We start from the raw sequence: 23,817 nt of genomic DNA, 5'->3' as shown, positions 1-23,817 counted from the left end.
TGGTCATCAGATCATTGGAAGAGCAGCATAGAGTATGTATATTTATATTCTCCTAAAACAAAGCTGTTTACTGCTGTTACCAGATGATGCATGGTGGATCAGTAGGACCACATTTCTGTGTATTTTGCTTTGAGTTGCTGTTACCTATGATATGGCTTTTTGCAGTGGCTCTTCAAAAATGTGTAATTCACTCTTTCTAATTCACTTTACAGCTTCTTTTTCTTTCTTTCTGTGTTGTGTTTTGTTCTGTTTTTTTTCCCTGCCTGTCTCAAGGGCTAGGCAGGAGCAAAAATGATAACTATGCACAAAGCTGTCAGTGTAGGCTAGCAAGATCAGTGTCTGAGGCTCAGTGGTCTGTTAGCTCAGGTTACTGAAAGGGGCTACGAATGCTTTCTGCCTTTGATAAATGACTTGTTCAGCAGGCTACGGCCATATAATCTTATAACACAAGTTTCTCTGACATGGAGGGAATACAGGCTTCTCACACTTGAGAGGTGGGTCTTGCCTCTTGACCTGTGAAGTGCTAACTTTCACAGTTACTGCAAAGTCTTGGGTATTGGGATATTTAATGGTCATGAGTGTCTTCCAGCTTGGGGGTCTGCTCTTCAGGCTGTTGCCTGAGGGGCTGTCATATAGACTATATCTGTAGAAACTGTTATCTGGGAGGGCAGATATTTTTCTTACATATTGTACTGGCTTTGGCTGGTGTGGAGTTACTTTTCTTGCTAACAGCCTGTGCAGTGCTGTGTTTTAGATTTGTGACAAAACCAGTGTTGATAACACACCAATATTTTAGTTATTGCTGACAGTGCTTGTGCAGCATCCAGGCCTCTGCTTCTCATTCTGTCTGCCATCTCCAGCAAGAAGGCTGGGAGTGAGCAAGAGGTTGGGAGGGGGCACAGCCAGGGCAGCTGACCCCAACTGACCCAGGGGATACTCCATACCTTATAACGTCTTGCTCAGCAAAATTGTGGGTGGAGTTTTTCTGAAGTAGCCCTTGCTTGGAGACTGGCTGGGCATTGACCTGCTGGTGGGAGGTGGTGAGTGACTTCCTTTGTGTCACTTAGGTTTTTGGAGGTTTTCTCCCTTCACTTATTAAATTGTATGTATCTCAACGCATTCATTTTTTTTCTCACTTTTACCCTTCTGATTCTTCCCCATCCTGCTGGGGGAGAGAGCGAGCAATTGGATAGGGGCTTATTTGCCAGCCAGGATCAACCCACCACACATACGTGTATGTGTAGATGTATATAAAACTGGCTAGTGACCTGAATTTCACGAAAGTGGTTTCACCATTCCTTCAGGTTTATTGAGGTTCTACTTGTTTTGCTGAATTTTCTACTATCTATCTCAAAACTCACACAGGGGCAATTCAGTTTCTGGAATCCATCACTGATGCATAGTGATGTCTGGCAGAAGGCTTGGTTCTTTAATCAGTTGAAAGAATCCCTGTCTGTCAGATATAGTTAACTTAGATTGTCGGTTGTAAATTGCTAAATGTTCAGTCCATATATGCACTGGAAATGAAGACGTTACAGTAGTGGTATGCCTCGTTCTCTTTAGACAACTTATTGCCTTGAGTGTGTAGAACTCTTGTCTACAAACCACAGAAATGAGTATGCTGGTGTATTGCTGCTTCTACTGCTAACTTTTTTTTAGACTACGATACATATACTGTTTTGTTTTGTGTCAGTTCATTGTTGTGCTGGAACTTGGTTAATTCAGAAATGCTCCTGATGAACTCTGTGGGTTTAGTCTTAACTCCCCATTATAGTTGTATGCTTTAGAGAAGGAGTGGCAGATGTTTCAGGTTCCCTGTAAGTAGTAATTTATGGTAGAACTCTTTGTAGTCTTACTCCTGTGTATTTCTTTATGCATTTTGAGTTTGAATAATAATTAGTTCATTTGGGCTCTTCTAGATTTATAGTTTACTCTCTTTGGCTGCAAATAACTTGCAAGGGAGATACCATGAAACGATGAAGCAAGAGGCTATCCACAAATTTCTGACAGCTGTCTCTGACCACAGAGTTGGGTAAATACAGTCATAGTGTAATTTTAGCTTATAAACATTCCTAAAAATTGTATTTGTTCATATCAATTATTAAGTTGTACTGATACGTATTGTGTGTTGTTTGGAGAAGCTACCAAGAGCCCACGGTAAGTATTAATTTTTCAAGATTGCAAAGTTGCTTTGCATTATAAACAAAGAGCATGCTCTAGATCTTTCCATCCTCTCACTTGGTGTAAAGTATAGTAGAGCCAGCGTCCAGTATCGCTTCAGTTCATTTCAGCTCTGTTAGATTTGTATACTCCCCTGTTGGTTACTCGTTGTGTGGTTATCTTCATTTGATGTTAAATTTTTAATGCTTTCACTGAATGCCTGTTTTCAGCTTTCTGCCACCAGGAAGAGCTGTGCCCTTTTTTTTCTGCATATATGAGAGTTGAAATTAAATATGAGCACCAGTTAAGCTCTAGAACTTTGCGTAGTGTACACCTGACCCTGAAGCTTCCAGGTGTCCTATGACTGAATTTGGCCCTTGCTTCAGCATCTTTGAAGATCTCTGATATGGTTTTGTCCCAGAATATGCTGGCTAAGAAGTCCTCAGCAAACCATCCACTTGCCCCCTTGAGCTTGAGAAGACGTGGTCTTGAGAAGGCAGCTTCCAGTGCCCACAGTCTGCTCTGGTTGGTCAGATTGATTCTTTTTGTGCCTGCTCAGCCAGGCCGTGCTGAATTTAAAATGCCCTAGTTTTGTACCGTTAGGCTGATGGCAGTTCACTATGTAGCAGTTTACGTTGAGGTAGTCTCAGTCTCGGACAGAGTACCTGGGTTTGGACAAAGCCTCACCAGGTTCTGTTGCTACAGAAATGTATATGTCAATCAGATTTTTATTCTCTGGTGCTTCAACAACAATCATCTTAGAGGTGCTTCTTGGAGCAGAGGGTGAAGGCTTTGCATGGTGAAATCAATCACCTGTGCTGTCCTCTTTGTTCTTGTATCTTACTGCTCATAGATTCCTGAAGGCGTTGTTCTGGGTATAGCTCCCCATCTTATGAACCAGGTCTCCCATGGGCTCTGTCTGCTCCTTGGGGATCATACTTTGAGTCCTGTATGCTTGCAGTCAAGGTGACATTTTTTTAAATAGATTCGTCTTCCAGTGTGCTTCACGAGGATTTGTACTCCTAGATAGAGCCTGTACTTAATGATCTCAGTGTTAAAACAGATCTCTCTCTCTTTTAAATATGTTTAGTTTATTTAGGAAGATTCCCAGGCTTTTTCTGGTATAAGGAAATAAACTACCACTATGCAGCAGTTGTCGAAATGGATTTCGTGCTGTTGAAACCTGACATGGCTAGAGGATGTTCTAGCAGTGTTTGAGTAGTCTTGATAAGCTTTTAAAATAAGACACTGAGATCCTGAAGCCGACCTAAAATACTTCGTAGCAGCCAGATGTCTAGCTGTGCAAATGTAATTCTGGATTAGCCAATTCTTGAGCTTCCAGGATTTCATGGTGTTTCAGTAGTCTTTTTCTAAACTCTACTGGTTTTCTCTGCGTCAGATAAGCAACGATTTGTTTGTTTGAACAGACATTTCTGTCAAGCTCAAGGATTTTTATATTAACAATACCTAGTTCTGATGTTTCATGACTTTGAGCATTTCTGGTAATTAGTAGAACTTTTCGTTTCTGGAAACAGTCCCATGGCTGTTAAACACCTGTTCTTACAAATAGAGCTTATCCGTTTACGCGCGCGCACACACACACACACACATACACGCACACACACACTCCGTAGAGAGTTGGTTTTTTTCATCTAGTCATAGTCAAAGAGGTACACTGGTAGGTCCGTGTTCTCTCAGTTTCTCCTGGTGCATCAGCTGGTACTGGATGTCAGTTGTGCCCCACCATGCAGGGTCAGTGAGTATAACTTGTCCTTGCTGTTTTCATCCTGTTGTCATCCGTAGGTAGTGAGTGTAGCTTCAGTCGTTGCTGCCTGCCATCCTAATTAGACAACTGTCCTGGCTCCAGAGCCCTGGCCTATACAAGGAAATGCACATACCTGTCAGGAATTTGCTTTCTTCAGATCCTGCATTAGGTCCTTTTCTGATTCAGGAGCTTTCAAATTATTGTCTGGATGCTGAATAGCCCTTTCTTGATCCTGGCAAAAAATGTCCTTTCCTTGCATCTTTAGCAGAACAAAAAGTCTTGAATTACCCAAGAACTCCCAAAATCTTTGCAAACTGGGTGAATGCCTAAATAACAGCGTTTCATCACTGCAGGTCATTCACACGCTGTCTCCTCTTGCCAGTTGAAGGGCATTGGCTGTCCTTACAGCGTTTGGGTTTATATGTGAATTGCTTACTTCAAACACTGGTTGTTGCTGGTTGCGTGTTGAGGGGGGAGGAACTGGGCAGAGGGTAACACCATTCTACACAATTCATGGTAGGGATGATGGCTTAAAACACTGTTAAAATTATTTTAGACCCTCTTTATGTTTTGCCAGCTGACAGAAAGCATGCTCACAGAATTACTGACTTGTTACAGTGTGGAAGTTGCATGAACTCCTTCATATGTGATTTAGGATGTTCATCCTTGTAAAAGGATAAGTATACTTGAATATCCAAAATCCTGGAATGCAAGATTCTCAATGTGCAAACCTAAAATATTTTCTTGTATATTCAGAATAATTTTCAGAGAGGTTTACTTGGTTGGTTTGGTTGGTTTTTTTTTTTTTTGGGGGGGGGGGGGGGGATGTGGTGTGCAGGGGGGGTGTTTGCCTTTTTTTTTTTTCTTTTTTCTTTTACAAATTTTAATAGGAGCTCTTTAAGCCTTTGATGTGAAAAGGGAGCAAACCTTCACTTCAGGGCCTACAATAAGATGGAGCAAACTATCTCTTAACTCAGGGTTTTGGCAGAGGATTCACTGCAGTGATTGCAGTAGTACTTTCTGCATTTCATATGATTTGCTTTTTGGCTAAATTCTGTTCATTACAGTTGTCCATCTGAGTGTTGAAAGCTCTTTAGATATTTTTCCCCTTATATTTTTATATCTTTTGGTAGGGTGGGGAATCAAAATTGATATTTTACCTTTGTTTATAAATATTAAACTGTGAACCTACAGTGGGTTATACTTCTTCCTGTCTACCTTCTGAACAGTAGTCTTCTGACAACAAATTTCTTGCCAGACTAATTTCCACTATCTTTAATTATAGACATTCCTGGTTTTTTTTTTAAAGGGAACCAGAAGGGTAACAGTTGTGGGCTGAATCCAATTTATATGAATGTTATGTGACAAGAATACATAGTTATCTCCCTTAATCCCACTTCCGAATTTTTCAGGTTTTTGCAACCCAACGGTTCAGCTGGAACATTTTGCTGCTTAAAATGGCATTTGTTTATGAAAATCATTCCCTTTATGCTCAATTCAACTCATTAAGACAGAAAAGCCATTTATAAAATTTTGGTAGATTAAATTGTACCCCATGATGCTTGTGAGGTACTACTGTGACCAGCAGGTGTGTACTTTAGGTTGCTCTTCAGTGCGTTGTCTGGGGAGCTTTTCTGTACTACTTTGTTCTGAATGTCATCTGTTTTGTTGGGGGTTTTTTTGTTTCCACTTTTCATCTCAAATCTCATTAATTATATTTACAGTTCCTTTTCAACTTTTGACAACCTGGAAGTGTTTTTACATGGGATTGGTCTAGAACACATAATAGGATTATTGAAGGTAAGTTTGTGGTGTATTTGCTGTTTGGCTATCATGGACTGCTTTCATGTAATCCTTGTAAGTAAAATGTACCTACAGCATAAAAAAAAAGTTGTATTGCTCTTAGTATATTAATTCAAATAAATTTAATAAACCAAGGTTTATATATAAGGCGTTAAGTTAAACTGCAGTGGACTGGATTGGAATGCTTCATTTTGATTATGTGCATTAGTCACAACATGATGTTTCTAAACTGGAGAACTCTTTTGTTACTTCAGTAATAGTGTTGTGTAGCTGGTTTTGTTTCTGAAAATGAAGGAAAACATAACTGAAGAAAATTAAGTGAAAATAGTGTTTTCTTCTGAAATTCTTTTTAATGGCAGAAACCCCTTTGTTTTATACAGGAAGGAGATACAACTTTAAGACAACTTCTGATCATGCAAAAAGATGAGTTAGTACAGGTCAGTTTACTACTTTAGAATTTAATTTATTTTACTCCTCTTTCTTAAATGTTTTTAGTGTCTTAACTTCTCTTTATAAATGTCTATAAATTTGTAAGAATTCCTTTTTTTTAAGATTTGTTTTCAGAATCTCCTGTAACTTCTTGAATTTTAATGTGAATATAGACAGACTTTTTCTAAAGTATGTAATCCCGCAGATCAGCCTTGAATTCTGTGAGTTGAATTATTGCATCCTCTCTGCCTAGATCTGACAGTGAAGCAGAAGTCCCCATATTTCTTTGCTGCAATGATGTGGGAGTTGAGGAAATAGTTCAGTTTTAAATTTTAGGTGTTACCATTTTCAGTATTGAAGTATATTTTCCCTGAAGGGAAAATCAGTGCTAGGATTAGCACTAGATAATCGTAAACAACTACTTTAAATGTGGTCCTCCTTTGTGAGGTGGTGATTTCTGTGGAAAAAAATGAGCTCTCTTTACAGTGTGGAATGTTGTATCCCACAGAAGTTGGTAAAACCTTACCAAAAAAACGAAAAAAGAGAAGAGGAGAAGATTTGGTTTCTTACAGTTTTCTGCAGCAGGGAAGGTTGGTATTTTGCTGTTGTCCAGGACTAAGTCATGCATTATTACATGGTTTCAGTTTGCAGTTGAGATAGGGTGATTGCTTTTCCTTAGTCTTTGCTGCAGTTATTCCTGTGGGAAATGAGACTTCCTGTCCTTACAGGAGGATGTCATAATAAAATCCAATTATAGGAGTCTCCTTGCAACAACCTAAGTCCTTCAGGCTGCAGAATTCTTCTGAGCACTGTATAACCTGCTCTGGGGTACCAAAGATGCCTCATTAAAATAGCTGCTTCAAGCCTGCTCCCTGCCACTGATGCTAGCCATGTTCTCAGTGTCAGCTTTTTTGCCCCCTGTTCTGATACCAAGGAGGCATGTGTTCTAGCAGCTGGAACCAACGTTTATGTACGGGTGTTAATATTCCTTCAGAGCTGGTGTCACAAGGGTGTTTTGCATGAAGTTTTGTCTTGGAACTGAGTAGAGTTTAGGTGTTTTGACAGAGTCCAGAAGTAATTCTGTATTCTCAGAGGGTGCACATATAGGCAGCTTTGTCGATGAGGAGATTTTTGTAAGAATTCACTTAGACCTAAATATTATAAGACGTATCAGTGGGTTCTGATGTTGCTGCTTTTCTGAAGCCCCAGGATCGTGCCCACTGGACAGCATCCCAGTGTGGGCTGTATGTGAATCCTAAAGCCCCCATTGACAGTAATTTTTGTCTTAAAGGAGGTTTTTGTGGCTTTCTTCTTCTCATCACTGTGTGAGCTGTTGTGTTGGTTGTGGTTGCAAATCTGACTGAGTATGTGTTCATATTGATCACTTGTTTTGTTGTTGTAATCATTACTTGTTTTTGTCCAGGGGACACTGTGGGGAAGGGGAGAGAATTGTGGACTTCGGTGAATGGCTAAACCTTATGGTTCCTTTGCTAAAGAGATATAATTTCACACAAACTGATAACTTTTATCAGTGTTCTAACGTGTTTGAGGCTCCCTATTATAAAGAGGGCTTTTTTTGGACCAACTGATATAAATACCTGGATCAGCTGCTCTTGCATAGGAAGGTAATATCTATAGGAACAGAATTGTTTTGCCTCTTAGCTCTGCAACAGCAGGAAACAGTTCCTGGAAAATGAGTTGTGCTTTGTGCGTGGACATAAATAATTAGTGAGTCTTCAACTGAGAATTTGAAAAATGACATAACACTCCTGGCTTATTAGCACTTCATAAGTTATCCTAAATTCTTGATGCAGTCTAGTTTTAGAGTTCTACTAACAGTTTCTCCCCACGCTTCTGATACAACAAATCTAATCTGTTTCCTCCTAACTCCAGAGTTGAAAGTTTTCAGTGTGATGGCAGATCTTCAGCTAACAGCCAGCTATTTTAAAGGGCCTGGATCTTATTACTACAAAGATTAATGATGACCTCTGATGGATGCCTCTGAACCAAGCTGCTTTGTATCCAGAGAACTGGGGAGAAATCCTGTCACTAACATGATACCCTTTCCTCCATCAAACAATATCAGAAAGATATTTTCTCTGTAAATATCTTTATCTGTATACTACCACAGAGCCTAAACAATGACTCTTTCAAGCTGAAATCCTTGCATTCCTTAAGCTTATAAACTGTTCCATACTGAGACAAGTCTGTTCAATATACTGGGACATGCCTATTCAACATTTGGAGGTTTTTGTCTGATTCTGTGCTACTCATAACACTCGGATCTCTTTTGTCTGTGTTTTTTTGAGCATTTCTCTCGCAAGATAGCAACAGAAGAAATTTTACTTCTGCATGTATTTAGGACTAAAAAGGTTCCTTTCTCGTGTGTTATTAGTTTAGAATAAGAGAAAGCAGCATCCTGTTCTGGATTTGAGAAGGCATAATAAAAAGTTGACACATCAAAATTCAAAATATAACCCAGAAGTTTAACTTCATCATTAGATAATTATCTGGTATGTGTGTTTCCATATCACAGTTCCAGGACTCTCCTTCCTCTGCCACCACCTCTGCCCGCCCCCCCCCCCCCCCCCCCCCCCCCCCCCCCCCCGGAAAAAAACACATTTAATATTTGGCAGAAAATTGTCAGGTTATTAAAAATAGTGGCCGCTTGGGCAAGATGGCAAGGATGTAAGAGTTCATGCATAACTTCTCTGGTTTTGTCTGAGAAGTATGTCATCTTTAATGTCTTGAGGCAATCTGTTATTCTCCTCTTCCTTCACTTCCATCTAAAAGATGACAGAAAAGTCCTGTTGGTGGTGGAGCGTGACTTTGGGGCATGGATTTTCAGGGTCTTGTTTTTATTTATTTATTGATTTAAGTATGTAATAAAATAGGTGTTGTTAGAGTTGGTGTGCCTAAAATAAAAATCTGGACTGTGCATAGTCTGCTTTACAGATACGAGCAAGTTCTTGTACAACACTTCTGTGTTCTTAAACATATGGCCGCTTCACAATATTTGCATTACTTGGCTTGCAGGGTGTAATTGAACCAACACCGACTTAGAAGCTTGCTTATCCATAAGAAAAAGGGGCTTCTGGCACTGTGGTTGTTCCATGCATTCATCATTGCATGAATAGTCAGGTTCTGGGTAACCCTCATGTTCAGCAGAGATGGTCTAGAAAGGGAGAATAATGTCTGCTTTGGGAATCAGTTTGAACTGGTCTGTCTACTTTCTGTCTCTAAGTTCTGCACCTAGTACCTCTGAATTCAGAATTAATGTGGTGGTGGAAGGCTTTATCTATGATGACTTTCATCACATTCTTTGCTTCCTAAACCATATCTTAAAGATGTGGTGGTGCTCCGATGCTGATCCATTTGCAGAAGAATGAAATTATGTTTTATTGATAGGGAAACAAAAGTGCAACGTCTTCCTGATATGCTTGTCAGAAAGCTGTATACTGATTTACTTGTTCAGGAATGAGAAGATGGAGTCAAAAGCAAACAAATCTTCACAATAGTTCCTGCTTTAAGCAAGATAGTTTTAATATTGGAGATTAACTGCCATTCTGTCCTTCAAAGAGCTCATTTGATTTGTTAATTAAAAGTAAACTTGCTGCTCTTATATAAATCGGGTTACTTTTGCATCATGAAATGACCGCTGTAATGATTTGTAAGCATTAAGAAAAAATTAGCTCACACCAGACAGGGCTCCACAAGGCAAACCTGAGAACTAATAAATTGAGGAAACTTACAGCTCAGCATAAGTAAAGCAGATTGTTTCTAGGAAACCAAGATCTTTCTCTGTTAATGCTGCTAGTGATACTTACCAGAGAGACTTGAGTAGAATTTGTTCACGCACCTATGGCAACCTATTGGAAACTCAGAAGTTCTTGACACCTGTAGTTAAACTCCCAGTTAATCCTGTTGGGATTTTACAGTACTGAAGAATTTACTTGTTTATAGACTTAAAACGTGGTTTCGAAATTTTAAAGACACGCTTGTGAGCCCATAGTTACATGTTACCTGTGATTTCTGAACACCTGGTGGAGAACTGGAGGACTATGTTATGGAGCCATGATGAACGCTGGGTGTCAGAAACGATAGTCTCACACAAAGCAAGTATTTCTCTAGGCACCTTCTCTTCTCTAGAATTGCTGCTCTGCACCATCCAAGGAAGTGAGACTGCCTGATGTGTTGTTCTGATACGTGATGTCAGCTGTTCATTCAAAACTCTTTCTGCAGCAATTACAGAAATCTGGGAGACTGCAAACACTAACATCTTACAGGTTTCTGAGGCTGCAGCAGGGAACTTCAGGTCCTTGGAACATCAGTGAGAGACCCATGTGTTCTAGCTCTGGAGACTGTAGGATCTTCTGCTCTCAGATTCCAGAGTGGTCCACTCCTGATGGAGGTTAGGACTCAGCTGGAGAGTTAGGAACAAAGTCATACTTGGAGCTGGCATTATTGGGTTTCTCACTTGCGTGGAGAAGCATCCTGAGGGCTCCTAACATCAGTCCTGTGTTGGCACAGCAGCTTGGCAGATGAGCAGTGAAAAGTATTGAATGTTCCACAGAAGCACTTCCCTTTATACAAATGGACTATTTTTTTTTCTTTATTTAAGTGTTCTGCAAGCCTAGGATTTCAATATGAGTTCAGTTTTAATCTGAGATAGTTGATGGATAACAGCTGACAGTGTTCGCTATCCCAGGCATCACTTGGAGAATCTCGTTTACATACACAGTGTGTATCTTCTGAAGAAAATTGTGCTTTTCTTCAGCTAAAGAGACAAAAAGCCTTGAGCACTTCTGAACTTTTTTGTTGTTGTTTGCAGCATTAGCCAGGAGTGTGGCAGAAGAACAGATTTGAGCTTGGGGACTGTATAAACTGATGTGGGGTAGTATTTATGCTTTGTCTTAATGTGAGGTGAGAAATCTATTCTGAGTTTGTAAGTATGCTGTCCTTCAGGTATACAAAAAAGGCTGCTTTTACAGGCTATTTCATGGTAGAAACATCCGGCTGAATGTCTTTTTAACAGATCATTTTCTCTCTCTACTAGTTTCTGATCATTTGAGTTTTTGGGGAGAGTGTGAACCAACTAGATTTCTTTGTAGATGTAACTTATTTTTTAGATGAGATTCTATAAGAAAAGAGAGGTTTAGAAAGAGGTATCATATGAAACTTGTTTCTCTAACTGGAAAAAAATACACACCCAAAAGCTTGTAAAAGCCCTTCTTAAAACCTAGCCTCTTTCTGTAAAATTCTCCATTTGATGCTGATTTGATAGTTTCCATTCTTACTTTCCAAGTTGGTGCTATATCACCATCGTGATCATTGATTATCTTGCTGTAAGAGATGACTGAGAGGACTCTGAGATAGATGAGCATAATAGCATCCTAACAACACAGGGGTGCTTATTAAAGCTACTATTATTTTTTTTTAATAAACCTTAAACAGATTTTTCTGAGTATCTTGTGCAGTTTCAGTTTGGCTCTTCCTCAGCTCTTGTAGTTTTGTTTTTCATCACTGAATATTTTCTGTGGTTTTATTTTTTTTCCCCTGGCAGTTACATACATTGTAGTTGGTTGCAATAATTTAAAAGTGACTTCTTTTGACTCTTAATAATTAGAAGCTCGCACAATAAATGGTACTGTACTGTTATGTCTAATAAGTATTAAAAGTAAATTGTGTTTGGAATTACTCTTTAAATTTAGATTGGCATTACAAATCCTGAAGATCAACAGAAACTCCGAGATGCTATTAAAGAGCTGCAAGTGGAAGAAATAAGAATGGAGGACCTCTCTGAAGTGATGAAGTTGGAATTGAGGTATTAACTGTATATCTAAGGAAATGGAAGTGAAAGATGAACTGTTTAAGGTGACTGCATTGTCTTCTATAGCTCGGAGGTAAAATTCTCTCACACCTTATCCTGTGCATAACATTCATGAGAGTATGCCAGTTAGTGGATTGTGAGGGCTGGTGGTAGGTGTGCTTTGTACAAAGAAAGTTGGAAGCATAGATTCCTGTTGTAGGAGTGGAATCTCTTTATGGGTTATATTGCCGTTATATGCCATTACTTTGACCATCTTTGAGTGATGTGCTCTTTGTTTGTACCTCAAACAGAGTTTCGTGGCCTTGCTGTGCAGGGTTTTCACTATCTTGTGTTCATATCATAAACTATTAGCTCCTTCTTTAATTTCTCTGATAGGCTTCAGTGAGCAGACTTTTTTATTTTCTCGTGGAAATGGGGTCTTGCCATCCTTGCTTCTCCGTGCTTCAAGAGCATCATGGACCCTTACAAACCCCACATGTTGTGGTGTCTGTAATTCTCCGTTGTGTCTGTAGACGAGGCAGGCTCTGGTAGTCTTGCAGTCAAATCTGTCTGATTATAAGATGCAATAAAAAGGTGTGTGGGAGGGAGAGATGCATATAATTTCTGTACAGGTCTTTAATTTTCAACTGATAGATTAATTACTTGTACATGTCTGTCTTAAATCATAAATGTGACTTCTGTATAGATTCAGGATTTTTTCCTTGGTTTTTCTCTTCCACTGGAAGCGGTTTTAACTGACTTCTAAAAGACCTAAGTTTTTTTATTACAAATTAAGAACTTCTTAAGAGATTTTCCTTATCATAGATTATATGTATCAGTAGAAATAGGTTCATAAGGAAACTGTTTTTTAAGAAAGTGTTACTCCTTCAAACTTCCAACTAGATATTTTTCCCATTATATGTTCTTTCTTACAGCCTTAAGCATCAGCTCTGCCGTACCTCTCATACTTCTAGTATAGTCTTGTGCAGGCCCATGAAAGCCAGGCCTGAGCTGAGAAGAACATCCCTCAGCAACCTTATTAAACTTCATCTGTCCCCTAAGCACTGGTAGAGCACTTTCTACATCCAGCATGAGAAGAATGAAGGCTGTAGTAAGTGCCAGGGTGTCTTTAAGATTTCTTAAACCTCTTGTCCTCTGTTTTGTTATGTAAATACCATTTTTTCCAGAAAAGAGACCTAGGCTTGAATTTAGATTCTTCCAGAACTATAGAAAAATAGCTCCAGAAAATAGGATTAGTTTGATACTTTAATTTGCAAAAGCTTTAGAAATGGACTTGGGCAGAAAACTGGGGCTTGCCTTTCAGAGGCATTAGTTGAACTGTGAACAATTCGTTGAACACGGTTGAACTGTGTTGGTTTAACTTACAGGAGACTGGTTTGGAGATACTGCTCCTTCCTTATACTGTAGCTGCATCACTAGTAAGTTAGGTTCTCTGTGCTTGTTTCTCCCTTCCCAGTCCCGCCACCTGCCTGAAGAACTGAAGTTGCAGCTTTCAAGATGGTACTAACCAGTATGATATGCATACACCATAAATACTCTGACAGGACCTGAGCTGTTCTGTTAAAATAGAGGCTTTGCTGCTGAGCTGAGGTAGTAGGCCAGGCACCTGGGTGTCTAGCTGTACAAGTTAGGCACCTTTAGAAAAGGATGTTGGCCCTTCAGCCAAGGGATAATTAACTGCAGTTTAAGAAGACTTTGCCCAGTTTAAGCTTCGTGTATTTTTGTGCTAGAAATGTGTGGTTTTTTCAGATTGGTCCCTAGCAGTGTTTAGCATATACATTTAAGCAGAACAGCTTAAAAATTTGAACAGAGGGAAAAAGTGGAGAAATACAAAAAGTTAGCAGTTCACTGAAGGTGTGGCCAAATACAATAAAAAACCCCACATGATGTCCAATACAGTCTCACACACCAGTGACACATCTAATTCCTGGTACAGTATGGGTTTAGATCATATGTACTTCTCAAAACCAGAAAACAATTGATTAAAGATTGAAGTACACAAAATATGACAGCATTTCAGTTATGGCAAGCACTGCATAGTTTTCTAGAAAATGGCTTGACATGTATTCTAGGAATCTGACCTTGAGACTGAAATCATAGGCTATGTTTACATGCTATTATATAAAGATTTTACTTCCCGCTTGTTCAAAGTCATTCTGTGAGAAGGAAAATCAGTCATTAAGTCATAGAAAAACTAACATAGTAGAAAATGTTGAACTGATTGATTATAAACTCGCAGAGTGTCTAGCACTGTTTAGCCACTGGTGTTTTGACAGCCATTAATTCTTTTAAAAAGTGATTATTTTTTGAAAACATTATTTCCATTTGCAACTGTGAGAACATGTCCCTGCAACATATACAAAATCATATTAAAATGTTTTTAAGAGCTATTATCGCTTTTATAGTTCTTAAAATAGTTCTTAATAACAGGCCTACAGAAGTATGAGAAGTATAAAAGTTTTTCTTTTCCTTCCCCCCCCCTCCCCCCTTCATGCCCATTACCTACTTTTTTTTTGCCGAGAATCCTTCCAGAATTCCCAAGAATAATTTCCTTTGTGGCAAAACACAGAAGGTGTCATAACAGATCCTAGCTAGCTAAAAAGTTATCTCTCTAGGTAGAAGGAAATTTCCAGGAGTATGGCTTGACTGTAGTAACATGGGACAAACTTTCAGATTATCTTCGTATGTGATTATTTCGTTTAGCGTTTAGGGGTTTTGCCCTAAATATCCGGTTCAGTTACATTGTCCTGAAATAAATAATAATTTATTTTCTAAACCCGAGCTGATAGGCTTCCTTCCCCATCTTCATAAAAACTACGGACAGTCTTGGGTTTTAGACTCCAGCATCCCTACTGATGCTTCTATGTATTTCTGTTTTAAGTGTTAAAGACAGTTGACAGTTCAGAAGTATTGCAAATCACAGACGTCCTGAGCAGTGGTGGAAACTTTGCTCACTAACAATCTTGTGCCAGAGCTGAAGGAAAACACTCTATGGGCTAAATTCAGTCTCTGTTTAGAGACTTGCAGCGTGCTGGCATGTAACTTAGTTTAGCTATTTGGCAAATTTCATGTAAACCTTTTTGCCATCAGAAACAGGCGCAGGTAAGGTGGTATGAGTATGTTGCATTTAGGTTTAGTAGCAGGTTGCCCTAGGGAAAAGAGGAACATTGGGATGTGAATTAATTTATTCAGATGCTTCCATAAATATAATGGGAAGTCCTGCAATAGGAACTTAAAATTGTCTCTTGTTTTGGCCCTGCTTGTTATTCACCTGAACGGTTTCTAGCTAGTGGAAGCTTTTCTGCTGGAGATACAGGCACTTCTCAGGAGTTTCTGAGAGCTCACTCTGTAAAAACAAATGGATGATATTCTTCCTTGCCCCTTTTTCCTCTGCCCGGTCAATGGCAACAGCATTCTGGCCAGCACCATGAGTTATAATTAACACTCTATGAGGTTTCCAGTAAGATAAATTGAGTCAGTGCCATGTGGAAGCTCTAGAAACGTAGCATTGAAATTCAACTGTTAAATTTTTCTATCCTTTTCTCCACTTTTTGGGGATACCGATCAGAGTTATCTTCCTGCTTGTATTTGAGCGCTAAGTATAAATAGTCTTCAAAGTAGGTAACATCAGATATTTTAGGCTTTGGAATGTATTTCCAGATCCAGGAGCAAGGTCCTGCACCTGGGCTGGGGCAATCCCAAGCACAAATACAGGCTGGGCAATGAGTAGATAGAGAGCAGCCCTGCAGAGAAGGACTATGGGGTGCTGGTGCTTGAAAGACTGAATATGAGGCAGCAATGTGTGCTTGCAGCCCAAAAAGCCAATTGCATCCTGGGCTGCATCAAGAGCAGCGTGGCCAGCAGGTTGAGGGAGGGGATTCTGCCCCTCTACCCTGCTCTGGTGAGACCCCACCTGCAGTGCTGCATCCAGCTCTGAGGTCCCCAGCACAGGAAAGACATGGACCTGCTTGAGCACATCCAGAGGAGGGACACAAAAAATGATCAGGGCTGGAGCACCTCCCCTGTGAGGACAGGCTGAGAGAGTTGGGGTTGTTCAGCCTGGAGAAGAGAAGGCTCCGGAGAGGCCTTACAGCAGCCTTCCAGTACTTAAAGGGGGCCTACAGGAAAGGTGGGGAGAGACTCTTCATCCAGGGAGTGTGGTGACAGGACGAGGGGTAATGGTTTCAAACTGAAAGAGGGTAGAGATTTAGATTAGATATTGGGAAGAAGCTCTTTACTCTGAGGGTGGTGAGGCACTGGCACAGGTTGCCCAGAGAAGCTGTGGTTGCCCCCTCCATGGAAGTGTTCAAGGCCAGGTTGGGTGGGGCTTGGAGCAACCTGGTCTGGTGGAAGGTGTCCCTGCCCATGGCAGAGGGTTGGAACTGGATGATCTTTAAGGTCCCTTCCAACCCAAAGCATTCTATGATTCTGTGATTATTTGATTCTTTTTTTCTTCCATTGTGCTGGAGACTAAATGACTCTAACCTATTCATTTCAGTCCTAGCTCCGAAGTACAAACAAGATTCCCCCCCCCATCTTCCTCAAAAACAGAAACTACAGGTCAGGAATATTGATACGTCAGCATAAAACTTACTGTAAATTCTGTATTTCTGGTGTTGCAAGACTGTGACCCGTATGCACACCTGCAACGCTGCAGTTGTTCTGCATACTGTGTTACAAAATTACTCATGCAGCAGGTAGTGAAATGTTTTCATTCGTAATACAGGATTGATCAGATTTAGAAGCAGAAATGGAGGTTAATAGAATATTTCCAAAAATCTTTTGGGTGACATTTTTCAGCTTTCAGTGTGTAGCTGAATATTCCAGTTAACTTAATGATTTGTTGTCCTTCCAAAGCCAGGGGGCTGGGGTGGGTGGGTGGGGGGCACAAAAGAAACAGACAAACAAAAAACTTACTAAGATGTTAAGTGTAGTGTGTAACTACCCTGCATTAAAATGGCACTGGATTTTTTTTTTAATGCGGTGAAACTGCATTTCTGACTCTCTCACTACCCGATGTTAGAAATGCATAGATAATATTTAGTTTGCAAAAAGTTACAGCTTTTATCAAGTAACATGATATCATTTTATTTTTGTAGCGGAGATGAATTCCTCAGGTTTCTTCAGAAGTTGAATAAAGAGTGTAGGAAGCAGACCATTCTTGTGCAGACCATGAATAAGCATTTCTTTGAAAATTCTCACAAGGTATTCAACCAAAGAAAAAAAGATTCATTAAGAGTATATTATTCTATTCTGGAGTATTATTCTGCCTTGTAAAATGAAAAATATGTGTAGTTATCAACTGTCTTGATTATTATATAATTATATCTATAGAGCTGTGTAGTGTTCTTTCGCTAAAGGACACTTTTAGTAATTTATTTCAAAGAGTTAAGCCACCCAGTTAATGGAGGCAGATCTGTTTCTTCCTGTTTCTGCTGATAGGGGAGTTACAGTGACAAAAGTTTCCCACAAAAGCTGATAGAGAGTAGTAGATGATGTTGTCCAATGAAAGCCCAGCATAAATGCAGTTATAAACTTTTTCTGACGCTGTCTTTTATGATAAATTAACTAAAGAATATTAAATTATAATCTACAGTAATTCTGGCAAATAACTGTTAACTGTTAACAGATAGTACTGCAGTGGGCACCGACTGAAAGTTACATGGCAGTCTGCAAAGACTTGATTTGCAGTGTTGGAAAGCTGGGAGAAGAAGTTGCTGAACTGAGGGACCTGGTGGAGAAGGTGGGTATGTGCGAGTGAGGCTGTTAAATACTGCGTACGGGTTTCTGCCTCAAATGCGACACCCATCAGTGAGATGTTTTGTGCCTTCGTCTGCCACAGGCTCTTTAGCTGTAGCTTGGATGTTGCATCCACCTTCTCCCCCTTCCACCTTTCCATGGACAGAATGAGAAATAATCTACAATATTCCACAGCAGCGTGGACAGTCTCCAAGGGAAGGCACAGTCAATCTTTTCCTTTCTACCACAGGAAAGAATTAAATGGAATATATCCCTGTGCTCTAGGACAACCACTGTGGCATAAGTGCCACTCTGACTGCTTACACTCTTACTTCTTAATTAAGGAATCTTTTGTTTGGAATTATTGACTCACAAGGAAGATACTAAGGTTTTATGGATTGAATAGGAGGCATCCCAGATAACTCTGCAGAGTGACAAAAGAAGAGGGTGGGAGAGGTCAAGGCTAGATGTTAGCACCACATCAGTCATTCTCAAACCAACACAATGACACGCTCTTGTCAGATGGGGTCATTTTAAGTAATAGGCTAGTAAAAGGAATGGCGGCTGGGATAGAGTAAATGGAGCATCAGTGTCAGAAAGGAATCTGTTGCTGAACGAAGCCATGTGGAACTCGGACCTTGAGTATAATGCTACTAATGCAATTTCCTGCAGTTTAAGTAAATTTAATGTAGTATAACAGCCTTCTCCTAATAAATCACTTAACACCAAATATATTTGAGAGGTAGATAGAGGTTGTGGCAAAGAACTTTTTAGCCATTTGTGTTCCTTCTTTTTGCATATGCAGAAATCAATTGTATGTCTATATTTGGGTCCTGTACATGCCGGCTAGTTATGAGGTCTGGAGGGGATCCGAGTTGGGTGTCACTTGACTTTGCTCTCATCCGTACTTAAGGTTTCATAGCTGTCACGATGAAGCACGGTGGCTCTGTGCCCAGTGTTAAACAGAGGTGTTAAACATTAGCCTTCTAATTACTTCCAAAATGTAATTCCGGTTCTATTAAAATACTGTACTGTTTTATGAATTTCACTTTAATAAAAAACATTTTTGTGCTACTTAATTTATGATGCCACTTGAATGAGTAGAGCACTGAAACATTCATTATGAAAAGTGCCAATTTAAGTGAAAAAGTTAAACCTCTTAGATAACTAAGTTGTTAGAAATTCCCTTAAAATCTTCAGTTCTGTTTGCTGAGTGGGACTTTGCCAGCATTACATGTTATGTCTGTAGCATAAAAGTTTTGAAAGCACAGTAAATGAGATGGCCTTCCAAGTGTTACAAGCTAAGGTGGGGAATTGGAACCTAACCCTGCTGCACTTCATGGCAGGACTTCTGCCAGCTTCAGCATGTATTCAAGCCGGGATTTGTACTTACCACTTTCCCTTTAATTTCAAGGGAGTCTAATCTGTTAAATATGTAACTTCCTTTTTTAATAAACAGTGGTTTTAGTAATTAAATGGCAAAAGTTCTGATTAAAATGTTTGACGATTTGGGTTTAAATTTTTTGTTTTAAAATTTTTGTAGCATCTATTGGCAAATGGTTTACTCCTGAGGAATGAAGTTTGTTTTTCTAATATGTATATTACAGAATGATTGAGCATCAGATAAGATAAAAGGTTTGCACACGTTTATTTCGGTTGAAGTAGGGCAGAGACAGAAATAATATCAATCCTAGATGCATGCAAATTCTCAGGACTGGGTACTTTATCACATACTTAAGAAGCTTTCACACTAACTTTTTTTCCTTTGTTGCACTTTCTACACGAACTTAACATCTGCCTCAGCATGAACAGAAGAATGACCCCAGCCGAGTGAAACTTCCAGAAAAAGCACCCACCTTGGAAAAAAGATTAGCAAAAATGGGAGCAGTAACATTGCTTGGATTTGGTGTTTTCTTCTTTATAACTAAGTTAGTGGTAAAGAAAACTTGACTTTAAGTTTAGTGCTATGAATACTTTTGGAAAACTTGATTGCATTATGTTTCTGTTCAGTATATGCAGCTGAGCTGAAGTCATGTGAAGATTTGTGTAGTTTCTCATCATATTTGTCTTATTTGCAGCCAGTAAGTACTTTGCTCTAGAAATAAAGTTATTAAAAATTAAAACTAATATTTAAATGTGTCATAGGGTTTTATTTTAAAAATTGTTTTTGGTATAGACTGTAGGTCTACGATCTTGTCAAAGCTGCTTTTGGTTTTTGGCATAAAGCTGTAATCATTGCTTACTAATTACTAGTTTCACTTTTTCCTTTAGCTGTTGTTAGAGGTGAACGTAAGGAAATAATTCTGTCTATATCACATGTTTGTATTTAAAATTACGATGCAGATGTGTTTTGGGAGTTGGGAGGGTTTAAAATATTTTAAGTATCTCACGCAGCTCTATGTTGATAAAGATCTTTTCTCTTGCAGTTTTTCATATGAATCTGTCAAATTAAAAACTTGCCGGCAAGGTGTACTTTTTTTTTTGTCACAATCTTAGGATCTGTGGAGATCTTGTTACACATTGCCTAAAAAGACATTTCCCACTGAACTATGATACTCAAATTATGCCTGAAATGCATTTCCTTAGAGATACTTACTTCTATTAGGAGTTTCATCACATCTATTAAAAGGAGTATAGCCATGCTTTGTTATAAGAAGGCAAGCAATTGAGAAGGCATAGCAGCATGTTTTTTCTTGGTTTGGTCTTCCACTACAACAGCTTCATGCTTAGAGTAATTTTTTTCTTAATATTTTCTCCACTTAAAAAGGTGTTTGTAATTCTGCAGTGAAACATTAATACCTGGTTTTCATCTGGTTACCAAACCAGCTATGTTGGAAAAATGGGAATTGGTATAAGTTAATTCAAATCAGTTGTGTTTTTGCAGACTTCAATAAACATCTGTAAAAATGCTGAATATTTCTGAAGGGACATTCTTCTATCAAAATAAAACAAAAGGAGTCTAAGAAAATGTAAACCTCAATGGGTATGTGATGCTTTAGCTCTCTGTTTTCAGAGCTGCTGCGTGGAGTCCTAGTCTTTGATGTTCCCTCCAGAGAGTGGTAAGGAGAAGATAAAAACTTGAGTGCTGCTCCAACTGCTGTCACAGTTGTTCTCTGCTTTTTGTTTTAGAAAACTACACTGGGTGTTAGTCTCCTTGTTACTGCAGTTGTTTTACCTCCTTTCCTCCCAGGTTTCTCCTTCAGTGCAAGGAGCATCCTACAGAGTGATGAGGCCAGAGGCAAATACAACATAAGTTGTTTTGTTGGGGTTTTTTCTTCTATTGTGTTCCCATCTCTGGGTCAGAGGGGATATGCTGTATTCCCCACCACCACCATCTACCAGCAGAAGTGGAGAAGTGCACATACTATCAGCATACTGACTCGAACCAAGAAAGTATAGAAAAGGAAATATTTTAAAAATAGTTTTGTTTCTTCATATTACCTTATAATTAATCCTAAACTAACAAGACACATATCAGAAAAGGAAGAATCCGTGGAAGTAGAAAAATCCATGGAAATAAAAAAACCACCACCTGTAAAGTGCAGTTTAACTGCTTGTCACACACATGGAACCTTATATATACACAGTACTCCTCCTCTAATTAGCTCGAATACAGTTGCCCAGTGACGGGATGGCTCCCGTGTATTACTAGAACTTTGACACCTAACATCTTTTGGGTTTTTCTGTTGGGTGAAGGTGTTGGGGTTCTGTTTGTTTTGGGGATGGAGGTGGGTAAGCAGGCATTTTGTTCAAACTGTTTCCAACGTTTCACTTTAGTTAAATGGAATTATTTCAACCACTAGTAAGATTTCTGTGATACTGCCCTTGAAAAGATTGTTAACTTAGCCTCACTATTCCTTACTTCTCCACTTCAGGGAGAATTTGCATTAATGGAGCCACTTCAAAAGACATGGAGTGTAGCTTCCATTTCAAGAGATGCATTTCCTGCCACTAGTAGATCTTGCCATTTGAGACAGTAAAAATTCACTTTTTTTTTCCCATGAATTTGAAGAAAAGATCCACTTATATGGTGGCCTTTTAAGCTAACCTTGGAGGTTTGCAGTTGAATAGGAAATCTGCTCCAGAAAAGTTTTATCAATATTTAACTAAATTACAGGTATCACAATGTGAGTGATGCCATCAGTGTAAAATACCCATGAGGGAAAAAATAATGCGCTGATAATTTTTTTTTTCTAGTTTGAAAGTTACAATAAAATACTTTTTGCAGAAATGAGTCAAAGGCCTGAACGCTTGGAGCTGACCTCCAAAATGCATTTGGGAGAAGCTGGTGCTCTTAAGTTGTCTTATGGATCACCTATTTCAGATGCTTGTAATCGTGACTGCAAACACACATGTGAACGGCATTTGGGTTAAACATGGGCTTTCTGCCAGCAGCACCTTTAGCATGGTGCATGGTTCAAGAACAGTGTTCAAAATGGCAGAAACCACATGTGAGAAGCAAAGAGTCTTGGAGTAACCATTTTGAGCTGTCTCGTTAATTGATCAGTCATGAACTGTGTTGCATGAGTAGGGTATGTTAAGAGCCAAATAAAGATTATTTTAACCTACCATATCATAAAAAAATTGTATTTTCCTCTTCAGGTTCCAAACTCAGGCTTGAACAATGAATTTCAAGGTCCTTTATTCACTTTCATGTTGTTCCAGTGCCTCTTTCTAATTCTCTGTTTGAGAAGGTATCACAATGTGGTTGCGATAGGGCAGGAAGCAAAGAAAGAGGTTCCTTCAGCATCTGGCCCTGAGCTGCGCTGTCAAAATTCTCACCCCCACCAGCAGCCGTAAGGGAGCCTTCAGATGAAAATGTCCCTGCTGAGAGGCCTCCTTCTGTAAGTCATCAAATTAAAGTCATTATCCCAGAACAGTAAGAATAGAATGATTTGCACATCTATGAGGGGATTGGAGGTGGATGCTGAAGAGCTTTGCATGCATTAAGCAGGTAAGCTGCACCGCCCTGTGAGGTGGTATTGTTCGCCTCTTACAGTAGTGCAAATGGAGATGGGGGAGGATTGAGTGGATTGGACCTGGGGCCAAATCCTGCAGATACATCGTTGCTTAAAGGTGCAGCGAGGTTCCTACGTGGAATACCATTGGATACCTAACTTCTGATACTGGTGAGTATTCATGCAATGGCCTTTTCTGAATCTTTAGGCTGTTACGTAAAATTAGGGCCTTGGGTCATCCTGTGGAGATCTGAAAGAACGTAAAGAATTTTTTGTTCAGAATTTGCCCTGTCCAAGATAAACGGCAGGTTATCTGTGTTCTGTCTTTCTTCCTGTGCTTTGGGATTTGCCTTGCTCTTTAAATTTGACTTGTGGAATACCTGGCCTGTCGTAAGGTGTTGCCCAATTATTCCTATTGGGCACCTGTTGCAAATAGTAGGCAGTAATTTGGGGTATGTGCATTCTTAAATTGAGAAAGAGTGAGATATTTTTATTTATTCTCCATTGACTTAGCAAGTGCTGTGTTTGAGTTTTCTTCTTTTACTTCATCTAACTGCCTTGATGGGGGCAAGAATTAAGCTTGAGCTGCACAGTTTATTCTTTTTCCTTTTGCCATCTCTGAATCCCCTCAGGTGTTCCCCAAAGCTCTAACTTGCTCCTAAGTGTGAGTAAGTGTTTGCTTGTGGTTGCCTTCACTGTTCCACAGTTCTGCAAAAGTTACGGGTCATCTTTCCCAAGTAAAGCTGCTGTGTTACTAGTAAAGTACTACAAATGTTGCTTTGGGCCTTACGTGGTGGAAGATTTTGAGGTTTCAGCCTTGCTAAACAAGTCTCTCTTGGAATAAATTTAATAAATTTAAATCCATGCTACTCTGTGTCACAAAAGGGTGATTTAAGTGATCCATAGCTTGTCTATGTTAGTTGTCCGCTTCCTTGCGGTCTGTTTTGGTATTCGTACGGGAGGTAATTTTTCTGTGTAGATGAAAAGCCTTGAGGGTCTAGCAGGTATCACAACTGCAGGTTTCTGCTTTTGAAGACTTTTGTCATTTCTTCATTCTGGAGGCATGGGGGAAATGTGTATTTTGAAATTTTTATTTCCCTATTCTAGAAACAGGAATTTCCAGGTAACAGGGC

At 39.4% G+C, this 23,817-nt stretch overlaps 1 protein-coding gene across 1 annotated transcript in view; it reads left to right on the top strand.

The window, feature by feature from the left end:
* Positions 1-19,676, top strand: part of ASZ1 (ankyrin repeat, SAM and basic leucine zipper domain containing 1) — a 37,948-nt gene extending 18,272 nt beyond the window's left edge. Inside the window, exons 7-13 of the mRNA XM_086473110.1 lie at positions 1,920-2,032; positions 5,650-5,725; positions 6,109-6,165; positions 11,869-11,981; positions 17,087-17,192; positions 17,617-17,730; positions 19,530-19,676. Of these exons, the coding sequence (XP_086329236.1) occupies positions 1,920-2,032; positions 5,650-5,725; positions 6,109-6,165; positions 11,869-11,981; positions 17,087-17,192; positions 17,617-17,730; positions 19,530-19,676 (726 nt within the window). The remainder of the gene's footprint in view (positions 1-1,919; positions 2,033-5,649; positions 5,726-6,108; positions 6,166-11,868; positions 11,982-17,086; positions 17,193-17,616; positions 17,731-19,529) is intronic.
* The last annotated feature ends 4,141 nt before the right edge of the window (positions 19,677-23,817 follow it).

Source organism: Leptosomus discolor, chromosome 1, assembly GCF_034619465.1.
Source record: "Leptosomus discolor isolate bLepDis1 chromosome 1, bLepDis1.hap2, whole genome shotgun sequence".
Lineage (NCBI taxonomy): Eukaryota > Metazoa > Chordata > Aves > Leptosomiformes > Leptosomidae > Leptosomus > Leptosomus discolor.
This window is presented reverse-complemented; position numbering and strand designations above follow the sequence as displayed.